At 38.2% G+C, this 12991-nt stretch overlaps 1 protein-coding gene across 4 annotated transcripts in view; it reads right to left on the bottom strand.

Annotated features, from left to right (window-relative positions):
• Positions 1–11292: 11292 nt before the first annotated feature.
• Positions 11293–12991, bottom strand: part of TNFSF4 (TNF superfamily member 4) — a 251601-nt gene continuing 249902 nt past the window's right edge. For all 4 annotated transcript variants that reach the window (XM_027767977.1, XM_006142344.3, XM_027767978.1 and 1 more), the window contains one exon: positions 11293–12207. In XM_027767977.1, the coding sequence (XP_027623778.1) occupies positions 11858–12207 (350 nt within the window). In that variant the 3' untranslated portion in view covers positions 11293–11857. The remainder of the gene's footprint in view (positions 12208–12991) is intronic.

Raw genomic sequence — 12991 nt, 5'->3', positions numbered from 1 at the left:
GTGTATAGTATTCTCAACTGGGCTAGACTGAGGTGTATATCATGCTGGGTAAAGTCTCTTTACAATCTAAAGGATGTATAGTGATTGAATGTATAAATAATAACAATAGTAGAAAAAATACTAATATATAATGTATAATGAAAATTTTAAGAAAATAGAAGGTTTCTTCTCCTTTCTTAAATTAAAAAAGAGGGGTTTTATTTGAACTAATCCTTGAATGATGATTACACATTTGCTTTATTCCATAATATACAAACCATAATTTCAAAATAGCAAAACTAATATACCTACAATTAAATACAATTAGTGGATACCAGCAGATGGCATAATGGTTATGTCTCTGGACTCCCATGTAATCGACCATGGTTTGTGTCTTGGACCCTGCAGCTTGAACTCACACCAGGCATGTGTGTGTGGGCATGCCCAAGAGCTCAAGAGGAGAATAGAGAAGAGATTGTGGCATGGCCATGCTCCCTGGGGGGTGATTTCTCACTTTCTGTCTCTCTGTCTCTGTCTTTCCAACAAGAGCACATGCCCTATGGCAAAAATCTCTCTCTTAAAAAAAAAATACAATTAGTAAGAACCGTTTAAAACATAGTTTTAATATAACTATGTATATTAAATGTAAATGTAACCACTTCCTTATGAGAAAGAGAAAGGTAGAGGCAGATGTGACTACAGAAAAGAAAAGACAATATAATGATTGAAACAAGGGGAGAAAAATGAAATGTGATGCAGACCTATTAACCAAAGAGTGAGAACAGCTTCTAGAAGTTTGAAAAGGCAAGAAAATAGATTCTCCTGAGAACTGCCAGAAGGAACCAGACCCATCAACATCTTAATTTTAGCCCTGTAAGACTCATTTCAGACTTCTGACCTTCAGAACTATAAAAGAATAAATTTGTGTTGTTTTAAGTCACTTACTTTGTGGTAATTTGTTACAGTAAAAATAGGAAACTGTTAGTTTCAGAGTCTGATGATAATATTCTGGCCTAGATGCACACAGAGGTGTTGTTGTTGTTTCTTTTTCTTTTTTAAGTTTAGTACTTTTGCTATAATATGTCTTAGTGTTCATCATTCAGGGTCAACATTCTCAGATAAGAACTATGCTTTTTTCAATCTGTGGTTTCAAATCTTTTTCATTTCAGAAAAATTTTTAAATTATAATTTGTAGCATTTCTTATTTGCTAGATTCTTTTTCTTCTTCAAGGACTCCTTTATCTTAAATATTTCTAAATCTTTGACTGTTTTCACTTTCTCTCAAAACTGGAACCCACACAGACAAGCTGGAACTCATATCTGCTTCTGAACATTGCCAGCTTTGAGAACACTGGTGACTTGCAAAAGAAATTACATTCCTTTGCCAAAAAAGCTACACACATGCCTGGCTTATGACTCAGAGAAGTAAAGAAGGAAATCTAGAGAAGCTAGATGAGCAGGGGCCTCCAGCCTTTCCCCACCAGTATGATGATCCAGCAGAGCAACAACTATGGACGTAAGCTGACAATATGTGGTGTACTCCAACCCGCTCCTTCATTTCTACCTTCTAAATTTCATGCAAATTTCTCCCTCTTATGATATAGGGAAGTTAATTTTATAAATTTTGCTCCCAGCTTAGCTGAGAGTATATTTTCACTCTCCGTATTTCACCCCCTGTCTACTTGGCATACATACACATTCCTTCAATCATACTTAACTTCCAAGTAGACAGTAGGAAAATAATGCAGTCATCTAAGGATATCTATGTCACTTATACAACCAAAAACACGTTAGCCCTCTCCCCCCAAATATGACACAATGGCTCATTGATTTTCATTCCTCTTTCAACTGTCACATTGCTTCTTCGATATTTCATAAGTTAAAATATAAGATGTAAAGTTAACTATAATTAACACATGTTATATTCGATGGTAGAGAAATGAGAAATGAAGGAAAACATTGATTAATGTATACATAAATATAGTCACATCAAAATAAGGAAGAAATACTAAAAATTATTATTCTTAATTTCCAAACTTGGTCACATAGTCATTGATGGTATTTTTTTCATAGATGGTATTTTTAACCTACTTTTTCCAGTATTTATCCACCCTCACCTCATTGGCTTCTACCACCATTTCAGAGTCGCTTTCTTCCAATTTTTACATCTCAGTTTACATGTTCTTTTTCCAAAAAGAACTTGTTTCTTCCCAAGTTAAAGTCAATCACCCCATTATTTATTTATTTATTTATTTATTTATTTATTTTCTTTTTTTTTGGAGAGTTTTTTGCTATAGGGCGCGTGCGCTCGCCAGACAGAGACAGAGACAGACAGAGAGACAGAAAGCGAGAAATCACCCCCAGGGGGGATGGCCATGCCACAATCCCTTCTCCTCCATTCTCCTCTCAGGATCTTGGGCAAGCACGCACACGCGCCCGGCGTGAGTTTAAGCCACCGGGTCTGGGACTCGAACCACGGTCAACTATGTGGGAGTCCAGCGACATAGCCATTATGCTAACTGCTGGTCCCCCATTATTTATTTTTTGATAGTGTTCTGTGTATCTTTCAAATTATGTTTTTGTTTATTGTTTATTATTCCCTCATGCCTCTCAAAACAATATTTTGGATAAAAGAATCCCTTTATCACCTGCATCCTCCAATCGCCAAGGGCTATTAGGTTTTCATTCCTGATATGTTTCAGATCCATTCCTTTTTTTCTGGTTAACACTCTGCCATCCTGGCTTCTAGCTTCTCCCCACACCAGATCATATTGCATACTCAATATTTAGTGAGAGTAATCTATTTCCTATTTGTCTTTATATTTCCAGCAGCTAGCAGAGTAGGCACAGACTAACACACAGTAGGAATTCAGTAAGGATATATGAATGAATGAAGTATCATTAATTACATAAGGAATATATTAGGACATCTATTCCTCTGTTTCTGATATCATTATCTTATGAATTCAATACCCCAATAATGAAAAATCATAAATTAGATTATTTTGGATTTTCAAATATCTGTTTTTTCAAAAAATATTATTTATTTGACCACTAATAAAAAGAGATTTAACTATAAATAGATGATAATTGTTTATACCTCATGTACAGAAAGTGTTTGTGGACTAGTAGCTGGTGTGGAGGTTAAGGTGACTGGATTCACCTGGCCAACTCTGAGGTTCGAGTTCAGACCTGATGGCTTGAAAATCATGCTGGGCACATGTGAATGTATGTGCATGCCCAGAATTCCTAGAGGAGATAAAAGGAGAAGGGATTACAGCATGACCATCCTCCTGGGGTTGATTTCTCATTTTCTCTCTCTTTCTCTCTCTCTCTCTCTGGCAAGTGCGAAGCCCTATAACAAGCTAAAAAAAAAATAGAAAGAAAGAAAGAAAAGAAAAGAAGAACAAGAATAAGAAAAGTATATTTGCATCAATGCTCAAAAATTTAAGATAGTATAAACACAAATAAGGGGATATAAATAGTATCAATAAAAAATAGAAAAGTAATTTGGTTTTATTAATGTTATTTATTGATGAGCTAGTACTTGGACATACATACATCTGTGTAACACATGTTTCTTAGGTGTAGGATGGGCAATAGATAGAACAGCAGCAAGTATAGAGGACTTGACAGTAAAAGGAGGTCAAGAATAGCAGGTAATTTTCACTTCCCTCCAGAAAATGAAATATCGCCAAGTGCCTAAAATAGTGCCTGACAGAGAGTAGAAGTAGCACAAATTTACTACAACTGACTGTTGATTGATTTAAAATAGTGCATGACAGTTTCATAAATTAAAAGTTCAAGTTGGGGGGCCAGCCAATCGCATGGCAGTTAAGGCAGCTGGCTCCCACATGACCAACTGTGCAATTCAAGTTCCTGACCCAGTGACTCGAAAACACATTAGGTACATATGCACATGTGTCCAAAATCCCAAAAGGAGATTGAAGGAAAAAGAATTGCTGTGCAGACATACCCCCTGGATTTCTCTCTCTTTCTCTCACTCTCTGCAGCAAGCATACATGCCCCATAGCAAACTTAAAAAAAAAAAAAAAAAGTTAAAGTTACCTTACAAAATGGCCATGCGGTGGGCAAGAAGGTAGCATGGTGGTTAAGGTGCTGGACTTGCACATGGTCAACCACAGTTAAAGTTCCAGACCTGGTGGCTTGTTTTTTCACTCTCTCTCTTTCTCTCTCTTTCTCTCTCTCTCTCTCATCTCTGGTGAGCATACATGCCTTATAGCAAATTTTAAAAAATAATAATAAATACAATTTTTAAAAATCATAAAGATTTTTTGAAATGGTCATTTTAGAATGTTACAGCTTGAAACTGATTATAAGGGGAAAACATAGATTGTCATATCCTTAACATACTAAGATGGTAAATGTCTTTGTTAATAAATAGTTCACCCTAAATAAAAGCAAACTGCTAGACTAAAATGACCCTTAGAGATTACTGCCTGCTAATATTTCTATTATTTCAGGTCTCTTGTTGAATATTTTTTTTCTATCTTGTAGTTACTGGTTTTTTTCTTTTAACCTCAAACCTCAAAAACCGAAAGTCAAGACTACATAAATCAGGGGAAAAAGGAAAGGTCTTTTATATCCATCAAATGAAGAGATTATATATAAAAGTATTTTGAAAGCAAAGTGCAAAAAGCTTGTGCTTCAGCAACTAACATCCCTCCATTTCCTTCCATAGACAGGCCACAAGGAAATAAACAATGTAGTCAATTCCATTAACCAAAATACTGATGAAGACCCATGTTTAACCATTCCCCATGGGACAAAGGCTTCAGATTTCTCTAGGACTGTGACATAATGGTGAATACTCTGAGTGCTCAGCCTCCTCCTCCTAAGGCAATGTCTTGTCTGCTTCTGGACTGAATACTTGCCTCCCATGCCCTCAGTCAGAGCTAAAGGCCTTTTATCCTAAGCCCTCAATGTCAGAATGGACATCTGACCAGCTTTTTGGGGTGTGAAATTGGGAAGGCATAAAGTATTACTAGGCTTCATGCATTGCTCTTCTTGGTAACATTTACATTTTAACAACATACTTCCATGCTTTGGACCCATGGAGAGACTGAGTGGCTATAACAGCAACCATGGCTAGTTACTAGAGATTCTACTGGGAAAGGTTCCAAGCTACCTACATACTCTGCAAGGGAGGCTACCATAGGAGGTAATAAATAATACATGTGTGGAATGTTTGAAATCCTCAGTAATTATTTTTGTGTTCATAACATACCATTTGATATTTTAAAATGCCTGAAAGCCACTCAGGGTTTTATTAAACATTCACTCTGAGCTTAATAAGAAGCTCTATGTATATCTTCTGCCAAAAGTATTAGTTGTAATCTTTCCAACATAATACACAGCCTTGTTTTCTTTATTCATTTTATTCTTTTATAAAACTAATGTGTTTTACCTTGTTCTAGTCAGACCAGAACTCACTTAAGCAAATAGGCCTGGTGGGAACTTACTGCAGTATTATAAAGGAGAGCTAATAAGGAAATCAATGAAGCCGTAGTCTACCAGCTCATGAATGGGGACAGGATGGAGAAAAGTCAAGAGACATTGGAGCTTCTGACTTCAGGAGTGACTACAATACCTTTAATATGCATTACAAACCATGGAGAGGGTTTGGGGGTGGTGGTGAAGAAGATAGGATGTTCTTTTGTAAACATGCTCTCGAGTGGTATTCATTACTTCCGTATGGAACTACCCCGAGGTGGAGTAGCAATGGTTAAGAGCCTGGTCTTTGGTATCAATAGGTCTTGAGTCTACCCTACGACTTAGTTGCTGCATGCTTTTAGGCAAGTTCACCTCTTAGAGTCTTAAGTTCTCACATGCAAAAATAGGAATAACAATATCTACCTGAAAAAGTTGTTGGGAGGGTAGAATTAAATAATTCATATAAAATGGCTAATATGGTCTGAGTAAGGACATTTAGAAGAAAAATAATGAGGCAAAGCATTACTGGCACAAAGAAATGTGGTATTATCTGTTGAAGATATTTTGTAGTTTTATCAACTATGCTAGGGAGAAATGTTCACCTATTGAAATATCCATCTTGTAAGCCAAATAATAAGGTGATTGAATGTATAAAAGAAAATAAAATTTAAAAAATTTTTTTAAAATGGCTAATATTGTGGGCCAGCAGGGGGCATGGTGGTTAAAGATGCTGGACTCCCACATGGCCAACCACAGTTCAAGTCCCGAATCTGGCAGCTTGCTTTCTCACTTTCTCTCTTTCTCTCTCACTCTGTCCCTCTCTGGTCAAATTAAGTAAATAAATAAAGTTAAAATTAAAAAAAATGGCTAACATGATATCTAGCATATGGTGAGTATTCAATAACTGATATTTTATCGTGAACAACACACCTTATTACAATAAGTGTGGTACTGATGTGGAAGACATATGGACTAGAAAATGGTTTTAGATATCATTGATGTATGAGCAGTGGTCAAAGGCATAATAATCGAGGAGACTGGCAAGTGTATATTACCAAGATCCAACCCAACTGCCACAGTTCAGGCAGCACAAGCATGGAACAACATTAAGTAAACGCATTTGCACATTGTGTGGAAGGTGGTAACTCTGGGGAAGTAGAGAACGAATTTCCCTAAAGAGGGAAACTGCTATCTGCCTGTGATGCCTGTTGCCATGTCAAAATTGGGCCCAGCATCACCAGATTGCCTGTTTTTGTTTTAAAAACTAAAACAAAAAAAACAAAAATCAGAAATTGCCCAATGCTTAAATGTTGGCATATAAATTTAACTTAACAAATAAAACATATACATAAGGTTAGACTGTAGCTTTTAATGTCAGCCGGCTGGTGGCATGGTGGTTAAGACAGCTGGATCCCACATGGCCAACTGTGAGGTTCAAGTCTCTGACTTGAAAATCACGCCAGGCACATGTGCATGCATGCCCAAAATCCTGAGAGAAGACTGGAGGAGAAGGGATGGCAGTGTGACCATCCCTCCTAAGGGTGCTTTCTCACTTTCTCTCTCTCTCTCTCTCTTTCTCTCTTTCTTTGACAAGCACATATAAGCTACAGCAAAATTATTTTAAAAGAAAGAAAAAAGGCTGAGAGTAGATCCCTAAAGAACACTGCCAATAAATGGGGTAGACAGCAGAAGAGGAGGGGTGATGAGACTTTGCTATATATACATAGCAAAGCCAGACTTGGTCCACTCAACCATGCCTTGGACATAGATCTGATGGCTGAGATTGGAGGCAGGTAAGAAACCAATTCTTTCTGTCCTTTTCTCACTGGAGAATTAGCTAATCAGAACCTAGAAAAGAAAAGATGGCTAAATAAAAATCTCTAACACTCTTAATAGTAGTGAATTCTGAGATCTTTTATTTGTTTTCATGTAAATATCAATATTATTATTAGCTACATTATTATCAATATTAATACTCTAAGAGCAAAAAAACAAACAAACAAACAAACAAAAAAAGTAAATACAAAATTATGGCTTAAAATATGAGTTGGGGCCAGCAGGTGGTGGGGTGGTTGAAGGCACTAGATTCCCACATGGCTAATGGTGGTTCAAGTCCCAGACCTGGTGGCTTGCTTTCTTGCTTTCCTTTGCTCTCTCTCTCTCTCTCTCTCTGTCTCTCTCAAAATAAAAAATAATAATAACAAATAGAATTAAATAAATAAATAAACCTTTTAAAAAAATAGAGAATGTTCCCAGTGTACTGAAGATCAGATTATGATTTCCATCACAATTGGAATCCCTTAAGCATTCTTTAAATAGAACATCATTAAGTAACATTTGGTAACTACCCTTAATGGAATCACTGAGACATCTGAAAGAAACTGTTAGCTTGTCCAGAAAAATAAATTCCATATAGTGAAAAGGAAGGTTACACCTTTTGAGTCATAGCAACTAGTACACAGGCATTTAATACATGCTCTCACATCTAACATTTTGAACATAGAGTCCAAACTGATAGACATTTAATATTCCTCCTACTTAGCATGAGAGGAAATCAGGATTCAGAAAAAGAAAATTAGGCCAGTCAGTGGTGTGGTTAAGGCAAATGGATCCAGGATTCAGAAATGGAAAATTAAGCCAGTCAGTGGTGTGGTTAAGGCAAATGGATCCCACATGGCTGACAGTGAAGATTAAGTCCTGGGCTTGGCAGCCTGAAAAATACATGGGGCATGTGTGTGTGCCCAAAATCCCAAAAGAAGAAAAGATGGAGGAAAAGGGATTGTGGCATGACTATTGCCCACTGGGGAGTGGTCTCTCACTTTCTCTTTCTTTTTCTCTCTTCAGGAGATCACATGCACATGTGGTCATTTTTTAAAAAGAAAGAAAAAGTTATTTGCCCAAGGTCTCCTGGCTAATAAGTGACAAATTTAGAAAATTGATCTCCCAACTTCTCACTCAATTCTCTTGCCACAAAACACTACCTTATAGAGACTTAGTTATCCATTGAAGGACATGAGGTAATGGGACTGAGACACAGAACACATATTTTGTGGGTGGAAGGAGGGGAACGGGCTGCTACATGGCAGACATATATCCATCTCTTTGTGACTGAAAGAAACCAGCCTGGGAAGAGTAGGCCAGGTGTCCCCATGGGAAATAAGTACCTGTGAGGAGGGACCATGACACCAAAGACAAACAACCTACAGAATAATTATGTTGCAACCCAGCATGTACACTGTACATTCATGAGAAACACTGACAGAAATTCCAAACTTAACAAAGTAGGCATACATTTTAAAAACATTACCTATAGTCATAAACATTTACTTTTTAGATATCGCTTCCAACTTCAACTTCACAGAACATAGTCAATAATAAAAAGAGAAGTAAACAGTGTACACATGTCAATCTCCTGAGCAGTCATGACAAAGCACACAATATCTTGCTCAGAATAAAAATAATTCATGTAAAACATTTAGCCCAGTTTCTGGTCCTTCATAAATGTTTAACTGTGACTATGATAATGTGAGTGCCTTGACAGCCACTCAGTGTCTTAAATTTTATCTTATGCACAATTTCTTTTATTTAGCATGTTTATTTAGCTTCTTTTTTTTTTTCTTTTTTTTTTTTCTGGAGAGGTTTTTGCTCTAGGGCGCATGCACTCGCCAGAAAGACAGAGAGACAGAAAGCGAGAAATAACCCCCCAGCGGGGATGGCCATGCCACAATTCCTTCTCCTCCATTCTCCTCTTGGGATCTTGGGCACACACACACACGTGTCTGGCGTGAGTTTAAGCCACCAGGTCCAGAACTCAAACTGTGGTCGACTACATGGAAGTCCAGCAACATAGCCATTATGCTAACTGCTGGTCCCTATTTAACTTCTTTCCATAACATATGTTGAAGTAGAAAGGTGGAAATACATTTGGACATAGACACAGAAGAGGAAATAGGAAAACATCAAACAGGAAAAAACATCCAAATGTAACTGAGACCATTTAGTGTAGGGGCTTACAGCAGCTGTCCATATTTCTGGAGATGCTAGAGATAATCATTGCATTGCAACACAGTACAATTCTATGATGACTCAAAATCATCCAGAAAGATACCCTAATGTGTTGTGTTCTCTACTGAAAATATCAGGGAAGAGTAAGCCAGTACCATGGTGGTTAAGGCAGTTATATCCCACATGGCTGACTGCACAGTGCAAGTCCCAGATCTGCTGACTTGAAAAACACACTGCCTTAGGAACCAGCAGTTAGCATAATGGCTATGTCGCTGGACTTCCACGTAGTCGACCATGGTTTGTGTTCCAGACCCAGTGGCTTAGAACTCACGCCAGGCGCGTGTGCGTGCATGCCCAAGATCCCGAGAGGAGAAGGGATTGCGGTGTGACCATCCCCTCTGGGGGGTAATTTCTCGCTTTCTGTTTCTCTGTCTCTCTGTGTCTGTCTGGTGAGCGCACGTGCCCTATAGAGAAAACCTCTCCCAAAAAAAAGAAAAGAAAAGAAAAAAAAAAGAAAAACACACTGCCTATGGGGACATGTGCACCCAAAGTTCTGAAAGGAGAAATGGAGGAGAAGGGATTTTGGTGTGACCATACTCCATGGGAGAAGGAGTGTATTCTCACTTTTTCTTTTTCTCTTTCTCTCTCTCTCTTTCTCTCTCTCTCTCCTCTCTCCATGGTTGAAACACACACTCTAGCAATTTCTTCAATGGCAAGAAAACATTTGCTAAAATTTGTACATTATTAAAAGTATTAAATTTTGTAGGGCTGGCCCCCATAGCCTAAAGGAGATTAATGGAAGTTAAAGGAGCTGGATCCCACATGGCCAACTATGGTTGAAATCCCAGCCCTAGCCTCTTGGAAATCACACCAGGAATGTGTGTTTGCATGTCCCAAATTCCAAAGGGATAGAAAAATAGAGGAGAAGGGATTGTAGAGTGACCATATCCCACTGGAGAGATGTGTTCTGCCTCTTCCTGTCTGTCTCTCTCTGGTGAGTGCATGTGCTCTCTGGCAATCAAAAGGAAGGAGGGAAGGGGGATTTTTAATATGTGAAAGTTTTAGCACAGAGAACATACAAATCATCTGGAAATTTGACATAAAAAGTACCAAATTTATTCAAAATGCTATAAGCATGATACATTTATTATATCAAATTAAAAGGGGACATTTGAACTAAGCACAAGTCTATCCTACTCCCTTGAAGTCTTGGTATTAGCTGATTATTTGTTCTTACAGTTTCAAATATCAATGTGAGATCATATGTGATATCGTGCTACTGGGAGACAAAGACAATTATTTTTGACAAGGTGCAATAATTTCTTAGTGCCCTTTAACATAGAATTGCATTTCATGATAGAACTACTTCATTTTGGGAAACCAGCCGTGTGGCTGGTATATGTGTACAAGACATTTGCCAAGTGTGTATCTCAGCATAGGCAGGAGGGTAACTGTTGCTTTGCCTATCTTTGCCAAAGAATGTGTTTTCCTTCCCAGACTCTTAAAAATCTTATTGATTTTATTTTAATCCTAGAACCCGGTTTACTACTATCCTATGTGATAAATATAACCTTCCCAATAAATTAGCTCAGTCTCCCTGTATAAAAAAAAAAATCTCTGTCTTAAATCACTGATTAGATTTTTCATAGCATCACACCCCCAGAATGGGTCTTTGAAGGGAAGTTTCTATGAAATATGGCTGGGGGATGGGAAAGCAAAGAGGTTTAAAAAAAAAAAAAAAAATGGGTTAAAAAAAAAAAAAGAAAGAAATGAAGGAAGGAAGAAGGGAGGAAGAAGATAAAACAGGAGGAAGAAAATGGAAGAAAGAAGAAAGAATGAGAAAGAAAAAAGAGAAAAGAAAGAGCAGAATACACAGTATTTCTTAGTCATCTTTTGATTTTCACAGGTTGGTTTTCATTTTGAACTCCTGTCAGAGAGAGGTATTTAGGCAACAGATCGATAGCAGCCAATTTAACCTTGAAGAGGCTGCTTTGGCTGGTGATTGGCCACACCATGTTCAGCTGATTCTCAGCCCCACTCCTTGCTGCTCTTCATTCTGACAATGCCACACATTTCCAGGAAATGGCAATCAAGTGCCTTTTTCAGTAACATAAGTTTATTATGGATATTGCCCAACCAACAGGAACATTATGTCTTGAAGAAACGGCTGCTGTGTGTTCCTTCTCCACATGAGGCCACGTGGGCCTGAGGCAATTATAGGGGATAAAGGTGAGGTAATTTCTAACATATAAGGATAAATAAGGTTCGTTTGTATGTAAAATAAGTTTTAAATATCCCTGAGTGGGAGGGCAGGATCTACTTCTGGTCACATCTCCCGTGCCATCCCAGATTGATGTCCTGTCCATCCCAGCTTGAAGCTCCATGCTGGTAACTGGTTTCAGGAGCTGCCATCAGATCTTCATGGGACACAGAATTCATCATGACTTTGATGGATGAGTATCAATTCTCCACCATTCACCCTGAGGTCTTCGCAGGAAATACCATGAGTGGTCACATTCAAGTAGACTTTGTCTTTGAAACCCAGATGGGCCACCAGGATGGAGTTGACAGAAGTGACATTCTTTAAGGAGAGGAGGGGCTCACCATCTTTCCGGTGGTTCAGGCTGATGTTGAGTTTCTCGGAGAAGTAGCCTTTCAGGGAGATGAGGTAAAACCCATCACACTTGACAATAATTGAGTTGTTTTGCACCTTCATGGTTTGATTCTTTTTTTGGGATGTAAGAATGAAACCTTCCCCCTTCTCACACCCTAAGGAGGGTAAAGCAAGAAAAAAAAAAAAATCAGTGATTTTTAGGCATAGCATCAGGCAACAAACTTCCGATATGCCTAGAATCAGATGAAGAGGGGGTGACTGGAAAGATTTTGAAGAGTGAAAGTGAGCAAGCACTGTGCTTCCCCCTGTGGGTAGGAATCTGTTTTACCTATGGGACAGAAGACGCAAAGCTAGTACTTTGCGGTCAAAAGTGTCTCAGATAGAGCTAGATTCCGGAGCTGAGGGATTGTAACTGTCACAACAGACCGGTGGCAGGAAAGGTAGCTTTCAACTTTCCTTCATTTTTCAGAACCAGGAGGGATTCTGAAACTTTGATGCTTCATTTCTTACTCAGTGGAAAAACTGCAGCAAAGGGTGCCCTAGCTCTGGTCCTGCACACTACCCCCATTTTGAAGCTTGACTCAAAGTAATTGCTTTTAACTGTTTCTGAACCTCTCTCCACCTGACCACAAAAATGCAAATTTGCCACATGCCCCTGGGCATTGGACTTACCAACAGTGTTTACTATCTACCTTCACAGGCAGTTGGGTAAACTTAATAAAGATCTAAGCACAGAAATGTCTGCGTGTTCTTGATGGGTTCAATAAGAGGTAGGTGGGAGAGCTCAAGGATACAGACTTGTTCCTCCTAGAAGGTAACTTGGGAAGACCCATGGCCTCAGGAGAAAGAAAAGGAAGAGTAGGAGAAGGCAGAATGATAGTGCTTTTTTTTTTTTTTTTTTGAGAGGGTTTTGTTTTTGTTTGTTTTTTTGTTTTTTTT

The sequence above is a fragment of the Tupaia chinensis genome, unplaced genomic scaffold (assembly GCF_000334495.1).
Source record: "Tupaia chinensis unplaced genomic scaffold, TupChi_1.0 Scaffold000074_1, whole genome shotgun sequence".
Taxonomy (NCBI): domain Eukaryota; kingdom Metazoa; phylum Chordata; class Mammalia; order Scandentia; family Tupaiidae; genus Tupaia; species Tupaia belangeri.
Note: the sequence above shows the minus strand (reverse complement) of the source record. Positions and strands in the feature narration are given on the sequence as shown.